Source organism: Bubalus bubalis, chromosome 12 (genome assembly GCF_019923935.1).
Source record: "Bubalus bubalis isolate 160015118507 breed Murrah chromosome 12, NDDB_SH_1, whole genome shotgun sequence".
NCBI classification, from domain to species: domain Eukaryota; kingdom Metazoa; phylum Chordata; class Mammalia; order Artiodactyla; family Bovidae; genus Bubalus; species Bubalus bubalis.
This window is the reverse complement of record NC_059168.1, coordinates 102,765,044-102,778,327: the sequence shown is the minus strand read 5'-3', so window position 1 is coordinate 102,778,327 and position 13,284 is coordinate 102,765,044. Positions and strand designations below refer to the sequence as shown.

At 50.5% G+C, this 13,284-nt stretch overlaps 1 protein-coding gene and 1 long non-coding RNA gene across 12 annotated transcripts in view; one reads left to right on the top strand and one right to left on the bottom strand.

Annotated features, from left to right (window-relative positions):
• Positions 1-13,284, bottom strand: part of KCNT1 (potassium sodium-activated channel subfamily T member 1) — a 78,740-nt gene that overhangs the window by 17,975 nt on the left and 47,481 nt on the right. For all 11 annotated transcript variants that reach the window (XM_045162371.1, XM_045162372.1, XM_045162375.1 and 8 more), the window contains 5 exons: positions 12,837-13,017; positions 1,735-1,899; positions 1,254-1,390; positions 266-329; positions 47-155 (listed from right to left, as the gene is read on the bottom strand). In XM_045162371.1, the coding sequence (XP_045018306.1) occupies positions 47-155; positions 266-329; positions 1,254-1,390; positions 1,735-1,899; positions 12,837-13,017 (656 nt within the window). The remainder of the gene's footprint in view (positions 1-46; positions 156-265; positions 330-1,253; positions 1,391-1,734; positions 1,900-12,836; positions 13,018-13,284) is intronic.
• LOC123328683 lies at positions 11,813-12,769 on the top strand. Its single transcript, XR_006543701.1, has 2 exons — positions 11,813-12,223; positions 12,559-12,769. It is a non-coding gene; the product is annotated as an uncharacterized LOC123328683 (long non-coding RNA).

Below are 13,284 nucleotides of genomic sequence, written 5' to 3'. Positions count from 1 at the left end.
GCTCCCCTTGGACCACACGGGTGCCCCCTCTCCTGGCCAAACGTACCTGCAAACTTGACATGAAACTTGTTCTCAGGCTTGAGGATCTGGACGTAGAGGGGGCAGTTCGGGGCAAAGTCCTTCACGGCCCAGGCACGCAGTATGGTCTGGTGGTCCTGAGCAGGGAGGCCACGGTCACTGCTGAGGGCAGCCAGCAGGCTGGGAGAGGGGCTCTGCCCCTTTGGCTGGCGGGCAGGCGCGGGGCCGGTGGCCAGGGGGCACTCACCGCCGCGGTGCGGTCCACCTCGTTCCGGCTGCTGAGAATAAAGCAGGCCTCCCCGTTGTCCATCCTGCAAAGCACCAGGTCTGAGCACCACAGGACTAGCAGTCCCTGTCTGGGCCATCAGGACCCCGCCTCGCTCTGACCAGCCCTGGACGGGCTGAGGATGGGCCCCTACACACTCAGGGTGGGGCTGAGGCATGGAAGGGGGTGCACTTTGTGGCAGAGATGCTGGACTCCGCCTGCTGTCCTGTCCCCTTCTGGGACAGGCTGCCAGAGGTCTGGGGATGGCCAGGTCTGCTCCCCTCATGCCCCGCCCCCAGCCCCTGGCTGCAGAAAGGCCGCCTGAGAGAGGGTCCACTTGCCCCAGGGCAGGGAGGCCTGGCGCCTCGCTCCTCATCACCCTGCACCCCCTACTTGTCCCTGTCGGGCCCTTGATTCCTGGGCTCAGGAGATGCGTGGATGGGGGCCCTGGCTACCCGGGATCCTGCCGCCTTGGCCTCCATACAACCCACATGTTTACCGTTTCACCACGAAGGTTACATCAGGCTCTGTAATAAAATGGTGACGAGTGGCGGGGGATGGGAGGGCCCTTCCGGGGGTGGGTGGGGGGCCCCCTCCCGGGTGTCTCAGAATGTGCTGCAGCAGATTCTGGAAAGTTCTGTTCACAACTCAGTCTCCTTACCTCAAGTCACCCTGTCACCTCATCTTTAGAAGAATATCCACCCACAGCCTCAGCTTCCCACCCAAGGTGCAGCAGTAGCAGCCCCCGCCTCACCCCCAAACACAGCCAGGCAGGTGGGAGAGGAGCTGGTGGGCTTGCCCAGGAGGCTATGCGGGGGTCAGTGAGGGGCCCGGCTGGCCTGGGCGGGCAGCAGGCACAAAGCTGGAGCTGCCGCCCGGCTGATGGCCCCTTCCGGCTGGTGTAGTGCTCAGGGCCGCCGCTTAGGCTGGCCGGCGCAGGACCGCACCCTCCCCGCAACCCGGCGCTCACTTGGCCCGCATGAGGTCCTGATCCTTGAGCGCGGAGCCCTGGAGGTAGATGACCCGCTGGGACCACAGTGGGATCTGCAGGACCCTGCGAACCTGGATGTCCATCTCCGTGGGGCACAGGATGACGACGTAGTAGTCCTGCAGGTAGGGCACCGTCAGCCCCCTGGCAAGCTCGCCGGCGCCCTGCCCACCCTGCCTTCCTACTGTTTTCACCTCTGTATGGCCTCTTGGAACCCCCAGCCTTCTCTGTGACGGTAGGAAGGCAGGACGCCACAGACCCACTCCCTACAATGAGGGAGACCATCCAGACTCCACCCCACAAGCAGGGAAACAGAGGCCCAGAGAGCTCAGGGGGTTCTGGGTCCCGATGGGGCTGTGGGCGGGGCCTCACCGCAGCTGTGGGTGGGACCGTGGGCGGGGCCTCACATGCAGTGGGGTGGGGCCTCACCTGCAGCAGGGTGGGACCAGGGGCGGGGCCTCACCTGCAACCGTGGATGCGCGTAGAACTCGTTCAGAAAGTCCATGAGCAGGTCGATCTTGAGGGAGCTCACGCACAGGATCACATGCTTCTCCGTCTGGGCCCGGTGGCGGCTGTAGTTGCCCCCCGACTTCTGCCGCTCCATCCACAGGTAGACGAGTTCCTCAAACTGCAGGTAAAGCGTGTGAGCGCCAGGTGGCCTGGGGCTCCAGGAACTGCGACAGCACAGGGCAGGGCAAGAAGGCTGATAGCCAGCCCATGCTGGGCATGAAGGTTGGAGACCAGAGCAAGCCAGAGGAGGCAGGGCGAGAATGGAGCCCTGTCCTGACCATGTCTCGGAAGGCCTTGGATATTTGTGGCACAGGTAACCCAAGGGGGACAGGTGGGGGCACAGTGGATGGTCTGGCCATGTGTGGGGTAGCAGATATGCGGCAAGTCCAGCTCCCGGCCCCAGATGGCCAACTGACTGTTAGTGGATGCTAAAGCACGTACTCTGGACATCCAGGTAACTACATGACCTCTGGGTCTCTGTCCACACCTGAAACACATTTGGAGAAACCTGGATGGGTCTTAGAGAATTCTCAGCCACAGAATTAGGGACCCAGACTTCCCATGTGGAAGGAACACTTTGAGTACCGTGGTCCTGAGCCCAAGTCAAGTTTGTGGGTGATTCGAGGCAGCAGCCTACATCTACCCTGGCCCACACCTCCTGACTATGAGCTTTGGGTGTTGGGAACCCTTTTTAAAAATAGGACAATGACAGAGACATAAAGGTGGGCGGGGTGAGGGGGAATGCCAGGGCCCTGCGGAGCTGTCGTGGTGCTGACCCGCCCAGGACCTCCCTCTACAGTCTGATTCCATGTCTGTAGGTGACAGCCAGGTCCCATGAAAGTCTCTGACTATTTTCATCCCAAGCACTGAGGTTGTTCATTTTTCTCACATGATTTAAAATCAGTGCCAGCAGCCACCTCCACTCATGCTCACCTGCTCTGGTTGATGTACTATATCTAGGTTAAGATCATCTCATTGAATTTATTGAGTATCTATTGTAGAAGGCAATGGCCACTCACTCCAGTACTCTTGCCTGGAAAATCCCATGGACAGAGGAGCTTGGTGGGCTGCAGTCCATGGGGTCGCAAAGAGTCAGACACTACTGAGCGACTTCACTTTCACTTTTTACTTTCATGCGTTGGAGAAGGAAATGGCAACCCACTCCAGTCTTCTTGCCTAGAGAATCCCAAGGATGGTGGAGCCTGGTGGGCTGCCATCTATGGGGTCGCACAGAGTCAGACACGACTGAAGTGACTCAGCAGCAGCAGGTTCTAGTAACAAGACCCCGTGGCCTTGAAGCACAGAACTGGGTCCTGCTGGGAGAGGCCAGAGACCCCAGGGTGATCCCTGAGACCTGTGCAGAGTCGGGGCTCTGATGGCAGACAGTTGGGTTCCAGCCCTGAGAGAATCATTTCCTAGGCAGGTTGATAGGGAGTCTAGGGGTCCCCAAGGAGAGAGGGGTCTGGAATTCTCAAGGAGGAAGAAAGGAAAAACTTTTTTTTCTTTCTCCACTCCTTAGGATTATATAACAATAATGTATCCTGCCTAAGGACAGTCTTTGGATTAAACCTTCTGTTATCTTAAAATGTAAATTATGGGAGTAGACCTGGTCTTTACAAGGATGTATCCTGCCTGAGGACAGTGTTATCTTAAAATGTAAATTATGGGAGTAGGTCTGATGAGGTCTTTACAACCTCCAGACATTCTTTGGATTATATAACTTCATTGTTAACACTAGCAAGCGGGTACTCTTTCTGCCCCCTTCTGATGCCTATGTCAGAAGCTTTCTCTATCTCCTTTATACTTTAATAAAACTTTATTACACAAAAGCTCTGAGCGAGCTAGCCTCGTCTCTGGCCCCGGATTGAATTCTTCTCCTCCGGGGGCCAAGAATCCCGGTGTCTTCGCGTGATTCAACAACAACCTTTCATCTTGGGGGCTCGTCCGGGATCCTTCAGGACAAGGTAAGGATGCTTGGAGCTTTAGTTCTTTGTTCTCTTAGCGAACACATTTTCTGCTGTGCTTTACTAACTCTACGGTGTGCTTGTGTGAATGAATGGCATGCCCTGCGTGAAGCAAGTAAGGAGCCCTGCTCTGCGGTTCCACGGTGATCTCATATGGCTTATGGCAGAAACCTGTCGGGGCATTATACCGACCTGCCAATGCCAAGAGGCACCCAATGTCTCCTTTGGGAACTGACCAGAAATGGGCAAAGTGTGTGGACCGAACCCTCCTTTCTCGGTCAAACTTTTCGGTCTCTTTAACTATTTCATAACTCCTTGGGAATTAGAAGTACTAACTTAATCTATCGGATCATAGACTTTCAAGGGACTTGTGATCTATACTGTTATTGTGTACTGCGGCTTAGGTCCCATACTGGGATTGGTAGTCGGAAAGCGCCTAGCCTCGCTAGGAATTGGGAGTTCGGAAGCTAGATGGAGCTCTAGCTCCCAGAACATCTCTGAGGTTAAAGGTTACTCAGATTGGGACTGCAATGGGTTTTTTTTTTTCTTTGATAACGCCAGCTCTTAGTGGATCAGAGGAGGCTGTTATACTGGTGTGGTGATGCTTGGAAAGAACATCTCAGTTTTATGTTTGCGTCGGTCTTATTGTAGTCAGGAAATACTCAGGGTTGTGCACAGGCACTCAGGTGACGAATGTTTCCCCTAGTAGTCTTAGCTTGGGAGGCATTATGGAAGGTTACTCTGATTCACCCTGGGTGACATCAGAGGCAAGCAAGGTTAAAGGTGAAGAGCTGGACGTCAAGTAGGGATGCTATCAAGTCTACCCCTGGTACATCCCCACCCCATCTCGGTGGTAGAACAGGGAGGGATGAGTACGGCGCCTGCGTCGGTAAGGGACAGATTAAGTCTGACCAGGAAGGAAAAGCTTTTGGTGTAACGTCTGTCTACACCCCCATCTAGAGCAGAGAGGGACGCCTCCCGTTAAAAAATGGTGCTGGTCGATTTTTTTCTCTCTTACAGATCAGATCAGATCAGATCAGTCACTCAGTCATGTCCGACTCTTTGCGACCCCATGAATCGCAGCACGCCAGGCCTCCCTGTCCATCACCAACTCCCGGAGTTCACTCAGACTCACGTCCATGGAGTCAGTGATGCCATCCAGCCATCTCATCCCCTGTTGTCCCCTTCTCCTCCTGCCCCCAATCCCTCCCAGCATCAGAGTCTTTTCCAAGGAGTCAACTCTTCACATGAGCTGGCCAAAGTACTGGAGTTTCAGCTTCAGCATCATTCCCTCCAAAGAAATCCCAGGGCTGATCTCCTTCAGAATGGACTGGTTGGATCTCCTTGCAGTCCAAGGGACTCTCAAGAGTCTTCTCCAACACCACAGTTCAAAAGCATCAATTCTTCGGCACTCAGCCTTCTTCACAGTCCAACTCTCACATCCATCCATGACCACAGGAAAAACCATAGCCTTGACTAGACGAACCTTTGTTGGCAAAGTAATGTCTCTGCTTTTCAATATGCTATCTAGGTTGGTCATAACTTTCCTTCCAAGGAGTAAGCGTCTTTTAATTTCATGGCTGCAGTCACCATCTGCAGTGATTTTGGAGCCCCCAAAAATAAAGTCTGACACTGTTTCCACTGTTTCTCCATCTATTTCCCACGAAGTGGTGGGACCGGATGCCATGATCTTTGTTTTCTGAAAGTTGAGCTTTAAGCCAACTTTTTCACTCTCCACTTTCACTTTCATCAAGAAGCTTTTGAGTTCCTCTTCACTTTCTGCCATAAGGGTGGTGTCATCTGCATAACTGAGGTTATTGATATTTCTCCTGGCAATCTTGATTCCAGCTTGTGTTTCTTCCAGTCCAGCATTTCTCATAATTCCAGCCTCACTCCTTTGATCTGTATCCTGAAAAACTGGGATAGATTTGATCCCCAGGGCTTAAAGAAGACACACCTGGTCTTCCTATGTGATACTGCATGGCCACAGTATTCCATTGGAGGACGGCAAACGGTGGCCAGTTGGAGGGTCTCTTAAGTATAATACTGTTCTACAATTAGACCGGTTCTGTAAGGAACAAGGGAAATGGGTAGAAGTAGCATATGTATTGCCCTTTTTCTCTCAGCGAAATATGCCAGACTTATGTCCTAAGGGTATAGATTTGGGCGTGAAACCTTCAGCTCCCTCCTTTACATCTCCTGTCTCCGTAGGACCTCAGACTACTCTGGTTTCAGTAGAAACTCAGACCATCGAAGTAAGAGATGAGATGGAGGACAGAGGACAAAGAGAAGAGGAAAAACAGGTTTCTCCAATCTATCCCTGGGATCATATGCACAGAGCAGCCAGAGAGACTGAGGAACAGCCACACAAGCTGTTGCCTCTTTATGAAACACCCACCGGGAGAAAGAATCAGTCTGTGAGAGTTAATAAGCCTTTCTCTTATCAAGAAATACAAAGAATCAAGGAGGATCTGGGAGACTATTTAGAGGACCCAGAAAAATATATTAGAGCCTTTAAAGGTGTTACTCTGCTTTATGACCTCACTTGGAAGGATGTGATGTATATCTTGGGACAAACGCTGACACCCGAGTCAAAGACTCGAGTTTTGGGAAAAGCGGTTGCTTATGGAGATGAATGGCTTGGTAATGAATCAGTAGGGAAGAGGGAGAACGAGATAGCGGCCCTCCCCACTGGGAATCAGGCGGTCCCAACTATAGAACCAGACTGGGACTACAGCACAGCTAAAGGAAGATGGGATCAGAGTAATTTTGTTAGATGTATTCTTGAAGGACTTAGGCAGGCGCCTTCTAAGCCTTTAAACTATGGCAAATTGGCAGACATAGAACAGGAGGAGAAGGAAGCTCCTGGTAAATTCCTAGATAGACTGAGAGAAGGCCTTCGAAGATTCACTGAGATTGATCCCGAAAGTGAAGAGGGAAAAGTGATCTTAAAGGATAGATTTCTCACTCAGTCGGCTCCAGATATCCGCCGTAAGCTATTAAAACAGGCGTATGGACCAAATCAGTCTTTAGATACTCTGTTACAACTGGCTCAGACAGTCTATTATGGTAGGGAATATGAGGAAAAGAAAGAAAGGAAACAAAAAGACAAAGGAAAAGGCGGAAGCCTTCGCCCTGGCTATGAAAAACGTTCTTAAACAGCCTGAGAAAAATGCCCAGAGGGGCCCAGGTGAAAAGGGATGGGCTTGCTACTACTGTGGAAAGGAGGGGCACCTCAAGCGGGATTGCCCTCAGGTATCTAAGCCGCCCCCGGTTCCATGTCAGGTCTGCAAAGGACCACACTGGAAGAGAGACTGCCCCAGAGGCGTAGGTCTCCGGGGTCCGACTCTCAATCAGGACTGAAGGTGCCCGGGGGTCCCCACACAAGCTCCCATCCTAACTACACCTGAGGAACCCCGGGTATTAATAATTATGGGGGGCCAATCCGTTGATTTCCTTTTAGATACTGGGGCAACTTATTCTGTGCTTACTGAAGCCCCTGGCCCACTTTCTTCCCGATCCGCTTCCATAATGGGACTGTCTGGACGAGCCAAAAGATATTATTTCAGTTCTTCTTTATCTTGCAACTGGGATTCTGTGCTGTTTTCACACGAGTTTCTGATTGTGCCAGAATCTCCCTCACCCCTTTTGGGAAGGGATATACTGAGCAATGGCAGCCCACTCCAGTGTTCTTGCCTGGAGAATCCCAGGGATGGGGGAGCCTGGTGGGCTGCCGTCTATGGGGTCGCACAGAGTTGGACACAACTGAAGTGACTTAGCAGCTTAGCAGCATACTGAGCAAGGTCCATGCCTCTGTTTTCATAAATATGGAGCCCTCCCTTTCTCTCCCTTTAGTTGAACAAAATGTAAATCCTAGAGTATGGGCTGATGGAAAATCTGTGGGTCGAGCACAAAATGCTATTCCTGTAGTTGTTAAGCTCAAAGACCCACACGTATTTCCACATAATAAGCAGTATCCACTGAAACCTGAAGTTAAGGAAGGGTTAAAACCCATCATTGAAAATTTAAAGGAGCAGGGACTATTATTAATTCCCTGTAACAGTCCTTGCAACACTCCTATTTTGGGTATAAAGAAATCGAATGGTAAATGGAGACTAGTTCAAGATTTACAAATAATAAATGAGGCTGTAGTTCCTTTACACCCCGTGGTGCCTAATCCTTATACTCTATTGTCTGAAATTCCTGAACGGGCCAAATATTTCTCAGTAATTGATTTAAAGGATGCCTTCTATTCAGTGCCTTTGGCGGAAGAAAGTCAATTTCTATTTGCCTTTGAAGACCCTACACAACCAGCTTCTCAGTTAACCTGGACAGTTTTGCCCCAGGGATTTCGTGACAGTCCTCACTTATTTGGACAAAGTTTGTCACGGGATCTACAAAACTTTAATAGCTCTGAAGTGGTGGTTTTATATGTAGATGATAGTTTGCTCTATGCTGAGACAGAGGAAGCTTGTTCACGAGCCTCAGATTTCTTAAACTTTCTGGCAGGCTATGGTTACAAGGCATCAAGAGAAAAGGCTCAGCTTTGTCAACAGTCAGTTAGATATCTGGGCCTAATTATATCAGAAGGGACTAGGCCCATAGGCCCTGAGAGAATTAAACCTATACTAAATCACCCCCTACCTATGACTTTAAGACAATTGAGAGGGTTTTTGGGAATCACAGGTTACTGTCGCATTTGGATTCCGGGTTATGGGGAATTTGCCCGGCCTTTATATAAACTTATAGCTGAAACTCAGCAGGCCCAAACCGACAAACTGGTTTGGTCTCCAGAAACTCAAAAGGCTTTTAAGGTTCTTCAGACTGCTCTCCTGCAAGCTCCAGCTCTGAGCTTGCCCACAGGGTCAGAATTTAATTTGTTTGTCACTGAAAGAAAAGGTGTGGCATTGGGAGTTTTGACACAACCCCGAGGGCCTCACCAGCAACCTATTGCTTATCCAAGCAGAGAATTAGATGTAGTTTCACGTGGGTGGCCCCACTGCCTAAGAGTAATTGGGGCAGCGGCTTTATTAGCACCTGAAGCTTTAAAAATAATTAATGGACGAAACCTTACTGTCCTGACTTCTCATGATGTGAGTGGAATCTTAAATTCGAAGGTTAGTATTTGGATGACAGACAGTAGGCTTCTTAAGTATCAGTCATTGTTGTTAGAAGGACCAGAAACTAAGCTTAAAGTTTGTGGAAATCTAAATCCTGCCACTTTCCTTCCTGAGAAGGAAAATGAAACACCTGATCACGATTGTTCTCAATTCCTAACTTTAAACTATGCAGCTCTGGAGGATCTAAAGGATACCCCATTAGACAATCCTGACATGGAAATATTTACAGATGGCAGTTCTTTTGTTCGGGATGGAAAGCGTAAAGCAGGTTACGCTGTGGTGACTGCGGAACAGGTTTTGGAAGCAAAATCTCTCCCCCAGGGAACCAGTGCTCAGTTAGCGGAGCTTGTGGCTCTGACCCGAGCTCTAGAGTTAAGCAAAGGGCAGCGGATGGGCCTGATAATCTATGTGAGTCTACTTCTGCTGACTCCAAAAATCCTGAGTCTGCCGTTGGATCCTCAAGACAATGTCTTCCTGTCCTGGGCTCACTCCTATGCTGCATTCCACAATCGGTCTAACTGCTGGGTCTGCGGAGCGCTCCCCTCTTCATCAGTGGAAGGCTTCCTCTGGTGGACATCCCCACTTCAAGGAAAAGACTTTCTCCAAGTCTGTGAATACCTTCGACAACAATCACATGTGATGCCTCTTCTTCATCTGATGACATTTACCAACCCTAAAATGGACTGGTGCAACACTTTGTACTTTTAACTATGGACATAATGCGACTTTTAATTTTGATTATACATTGTCTCGGTTCAATGACTATTTTGCTACATATAAGGCAAATAGGTCTAGATCTAATGGTTTTTTACCTGACGTTTATCAAATATGGGATGAGGTTATATGGCTAACTCCTGAAAAAGGACGTTTAATATGTACTGCCTCTATATGCTGGGAACAAACAGAGCCGTCCCCAAAAGTTAGCCAACAACTTAATTACAATGATTGGAAACAATTGGGAAATTTGTCTCAGGAAACATGCAATGTAATCATTCCCGCGTTTTCCAATCCCAGTTCAGGTTCTCCCTTTGTCTGGCCAGGCATGAATTGGGACTGGATATCTCAGTCGCGCTGGCTTGCTCCAAACGGGACTTATTGGATATGTGGCTCTTACCTATGGGCATGTTCCCCCTGGTTGGATAGGGAGATGCATCCTGGGTCTAGCCTTTACTCACAGCTTTATATTTTCAGAGCTTCCAGAAAAGCCTGCTAATTTACCCCACCTTAAAACTCGGTGGGCAAGGTCTGTATTTCATTGGTATGATTATTTGGCTGCAGCATTTGTTCCCTCTTTGGGAACTACAGATGTTATGTTACGAGTGGATGCTTTGAATAATTTTACTCAACAGGCATTACAAGATTCTCAAAAGGCTATTTCAGCTCTTAATGCTGAACAAGCACAAATTAGAAAGGTGGTTTTACAAAACAGATTGGCTCTAGATATTCTGACAGCTGCACAAGGAGGAACCTGTGCCATTATTCATTCCCAATGCTGTACATATATACCTGATATAAGCATGAACGTTACTCATTTTACTAACCACATGAACAAGATGATTAGGGCCATGGATACTCCTGATGCCTCAATTGCCTCACTTTAGGAAACGTTAACTGGTTCCCCATGGTGGGCAACTATCTTAATTACAATAATTCTGGTTGTTTTGTTCTTGCTGTTTGCTCCCTGCATCTGTAATTGTATAACTGGATTTGTTTCTAGCCGCATGAAAGCTTTTAAGTTACAAACGGTTGCTCAAACTCCTGCTACTGCTGTAGCTTCCTCCAGCTACTATTTGGGGCCCCTGGATCAGATATCCTCAATATGAGGATTAGGAGAATATGTTGCCTCACCAATTTAGGGACAACGCCCCTTGTCAGCTCGGAAGCAGTTACGGAATGAGAACGACGCCCCTTTTCCCTAGGCAACATAATTCTCCTAAAAGAAAAGGGGGGAATGAGAGAGTCATTTCCTAGGCAGGTTGATAGGGAGTCTAGGGGTCCCCAGGGAGAGGGGGGTCTGGAATTCTCAAGGAGGAAGAAAGGACAAACTTTTTTCTTTCTCCACATTCCTTAGGATTATATAACAATAATGTATCCTGCCTAAGGACAGTCTTTGGATTAAACCTTCTGTTATCTTAAAATGTAAATTATGGGAGTAGACCTGGTCTTTACAAGGATGTATCCTGCCTGAGGACAGTGTTATCTTAAAATGTAAATTATGGGAGTAGGTCTGATGAGGTCTTTACAACCTCCAGACATTCTTTGGATTATATAACTTCATTGTTAACACTAGCAAGCGGGTACTCTTTCTGCCCCCTTCTGATGCCTATGTCAGAAGCTTTCTCTATCTCCTTTATACTTTAATAAAGCTTTATTACACAAAAGCTCTGAGCGAGCAAGCCTCGTCTCTGGCCCCGGATTGAATTCTTCTCCTCCGGGGGCCAAGAATCCCGGTATCTTCCGTGATTCAACAACAACCTTTCAGCCCCACGAGGCACAGGTGCGCAGCTCATCTGCAAAATAGCCCGACAGTGCCTGCCTCCCAGGGCTGCAGCGAGGGGCAAATGGCCTAGTTGTAGAGGATCCAACAATGACCCCTGAAATCCTGTCCACCCAGAACCTCCGAATGTGATCTTATGTGGAAATAGGGTCTTTGCAGAAGTAATGCATTAACATGAGATCAGACAGAATTAGTGAAGTGAAGTTACTCAGTCGTGTCCAACTCTCTGCGATCCCATGGACTATAAATCCATGGGATTCTCCAGGCCAGAATACTGGAGTGGGTAGCTTTTCCCTTCTCCCAACCCAGGAATTGAACTGGGGTCTCCTGCATTGCAGGGGCATTCTTGACCACTGAGCCACTGGAGAAGCCCATAACAGATTAGATTCCTCTGGTTCAAGCCCCCACACTTCATTTGTGGGGTGCTTTGTTCTAACAGCTGCAGGAAGTACCACGTGACAAGTCAGCCCCGAGTGGGGAGGATGTTGTCAGCTGTTGTCACTGTTACTCTGGGAGGGACATTTACTGGTGGGCGTTTTCACTGTCTTCATCTCTAAGGACACTAACTGTGAACGTGGTATAAGGAAGAATGAAGGACAGGGGCTTCCCTGATGATCCAGTGGCTAAGACTCCAAGCTCCCAGTGCAGGGGGCCTGGGTTTGATCCCTGGTCAGGGAACTAGGTCCCGCATGCCACAACTAAAGATCCTGCATGTCACAATGAAGACTGAAGAGCCCACGTGCTGCAACTAAGCCGGTGCAGCCAAAGAAAGAAATAGTAAATTAAAAGAAGAATGCCGGATGGTAACCGGGACCATCCTTTTTCATCACTGATAGAGGGCGACACTGGCTTTCCTGGCAGGTACACTGTGCTCTGGATTGGGGCGAGTGGGGAAGGGAGGGTGTCAGCTGGGGCTGGGGTTCTGAGCTATTGGGTGGGGGTCGGAATGGGGGTAAGGAGTTGAGCTCAAGGTCAGCAGAGGGCCCCCTGGGTGGACTGGGCCCTGTTATAGCCCCAGTTAGGTGTCTCCCCTGCCCTCATCCCCCCAAACCCCAAGTGTCCACCACGAGGTCTGGCTCCCTACAGCCTGTCCTGATCCTTCCCTGGACCTTCTCCTGCCCTCTTAAGGGCTGCAGGGGGCAGTGCCTACAGCTGCCTGGCCCCACTCTGGGCCTCTACCTTTTATCTAAACACAGGTGGAGTCCTGCACTGTCCCCATTGTGCTCAGCTGGCAGATCGGCCTTGGTGACAGCTGACAGGAAGCAGCTGCCGCTGCACCGGCTGAGGACTCCCGATTCCCAGCCTGCGGAGACCCTGGAAGCCCCTCCCGCTCCACACTCGGCAAAGGTCCTGGGGAGCCGTCTGAGAGCGCCAGTCCCCGCCCTGTCCTGATGCAGCAGCCTCACTGATTACAGACCCCACCAGGAAGCCATGTCCCCCGCCCTCGTCGGCTCTGCTCCTGGGCAGGGCTCACCTGCAGCGGGAGCACCACCAGGGCCACGCAGATCATGATGACCACCAGCAGCTGGGACGGCCAGATCTTGGGTGTCACGTCCCCATAGCCCACGGTGGAGAAGGTGACGATGCAGAAGTAGAAGGACGTCAGGAGGGACAGGTTGTCGCCCGCGCGCTCCAGGTGCTGGATGCCGCAGGTCCTAGAGCCGGGGAGGGGCGGCGGTGGGGCCTCGGCCACCCGGCTCCCAGAGTGAGGCTCTGCCTGCCCGCGGCTCCTTGTCATTCGTCACCCACATGGCCCCCAGCCTGGGCCTGAGTCCAGCCGGGCACCTCCCGACCCTGGCCTACAGAGCTGGCACACCCAACACGTCCCTCCTACCTGACCTTCCTTTCTGGCCCTGAGGCTCCTTTGAGGCCCTTGGAAAACTGGCCACGAGCGTGGACATAGCACTGCGTAGGCTCAGTGT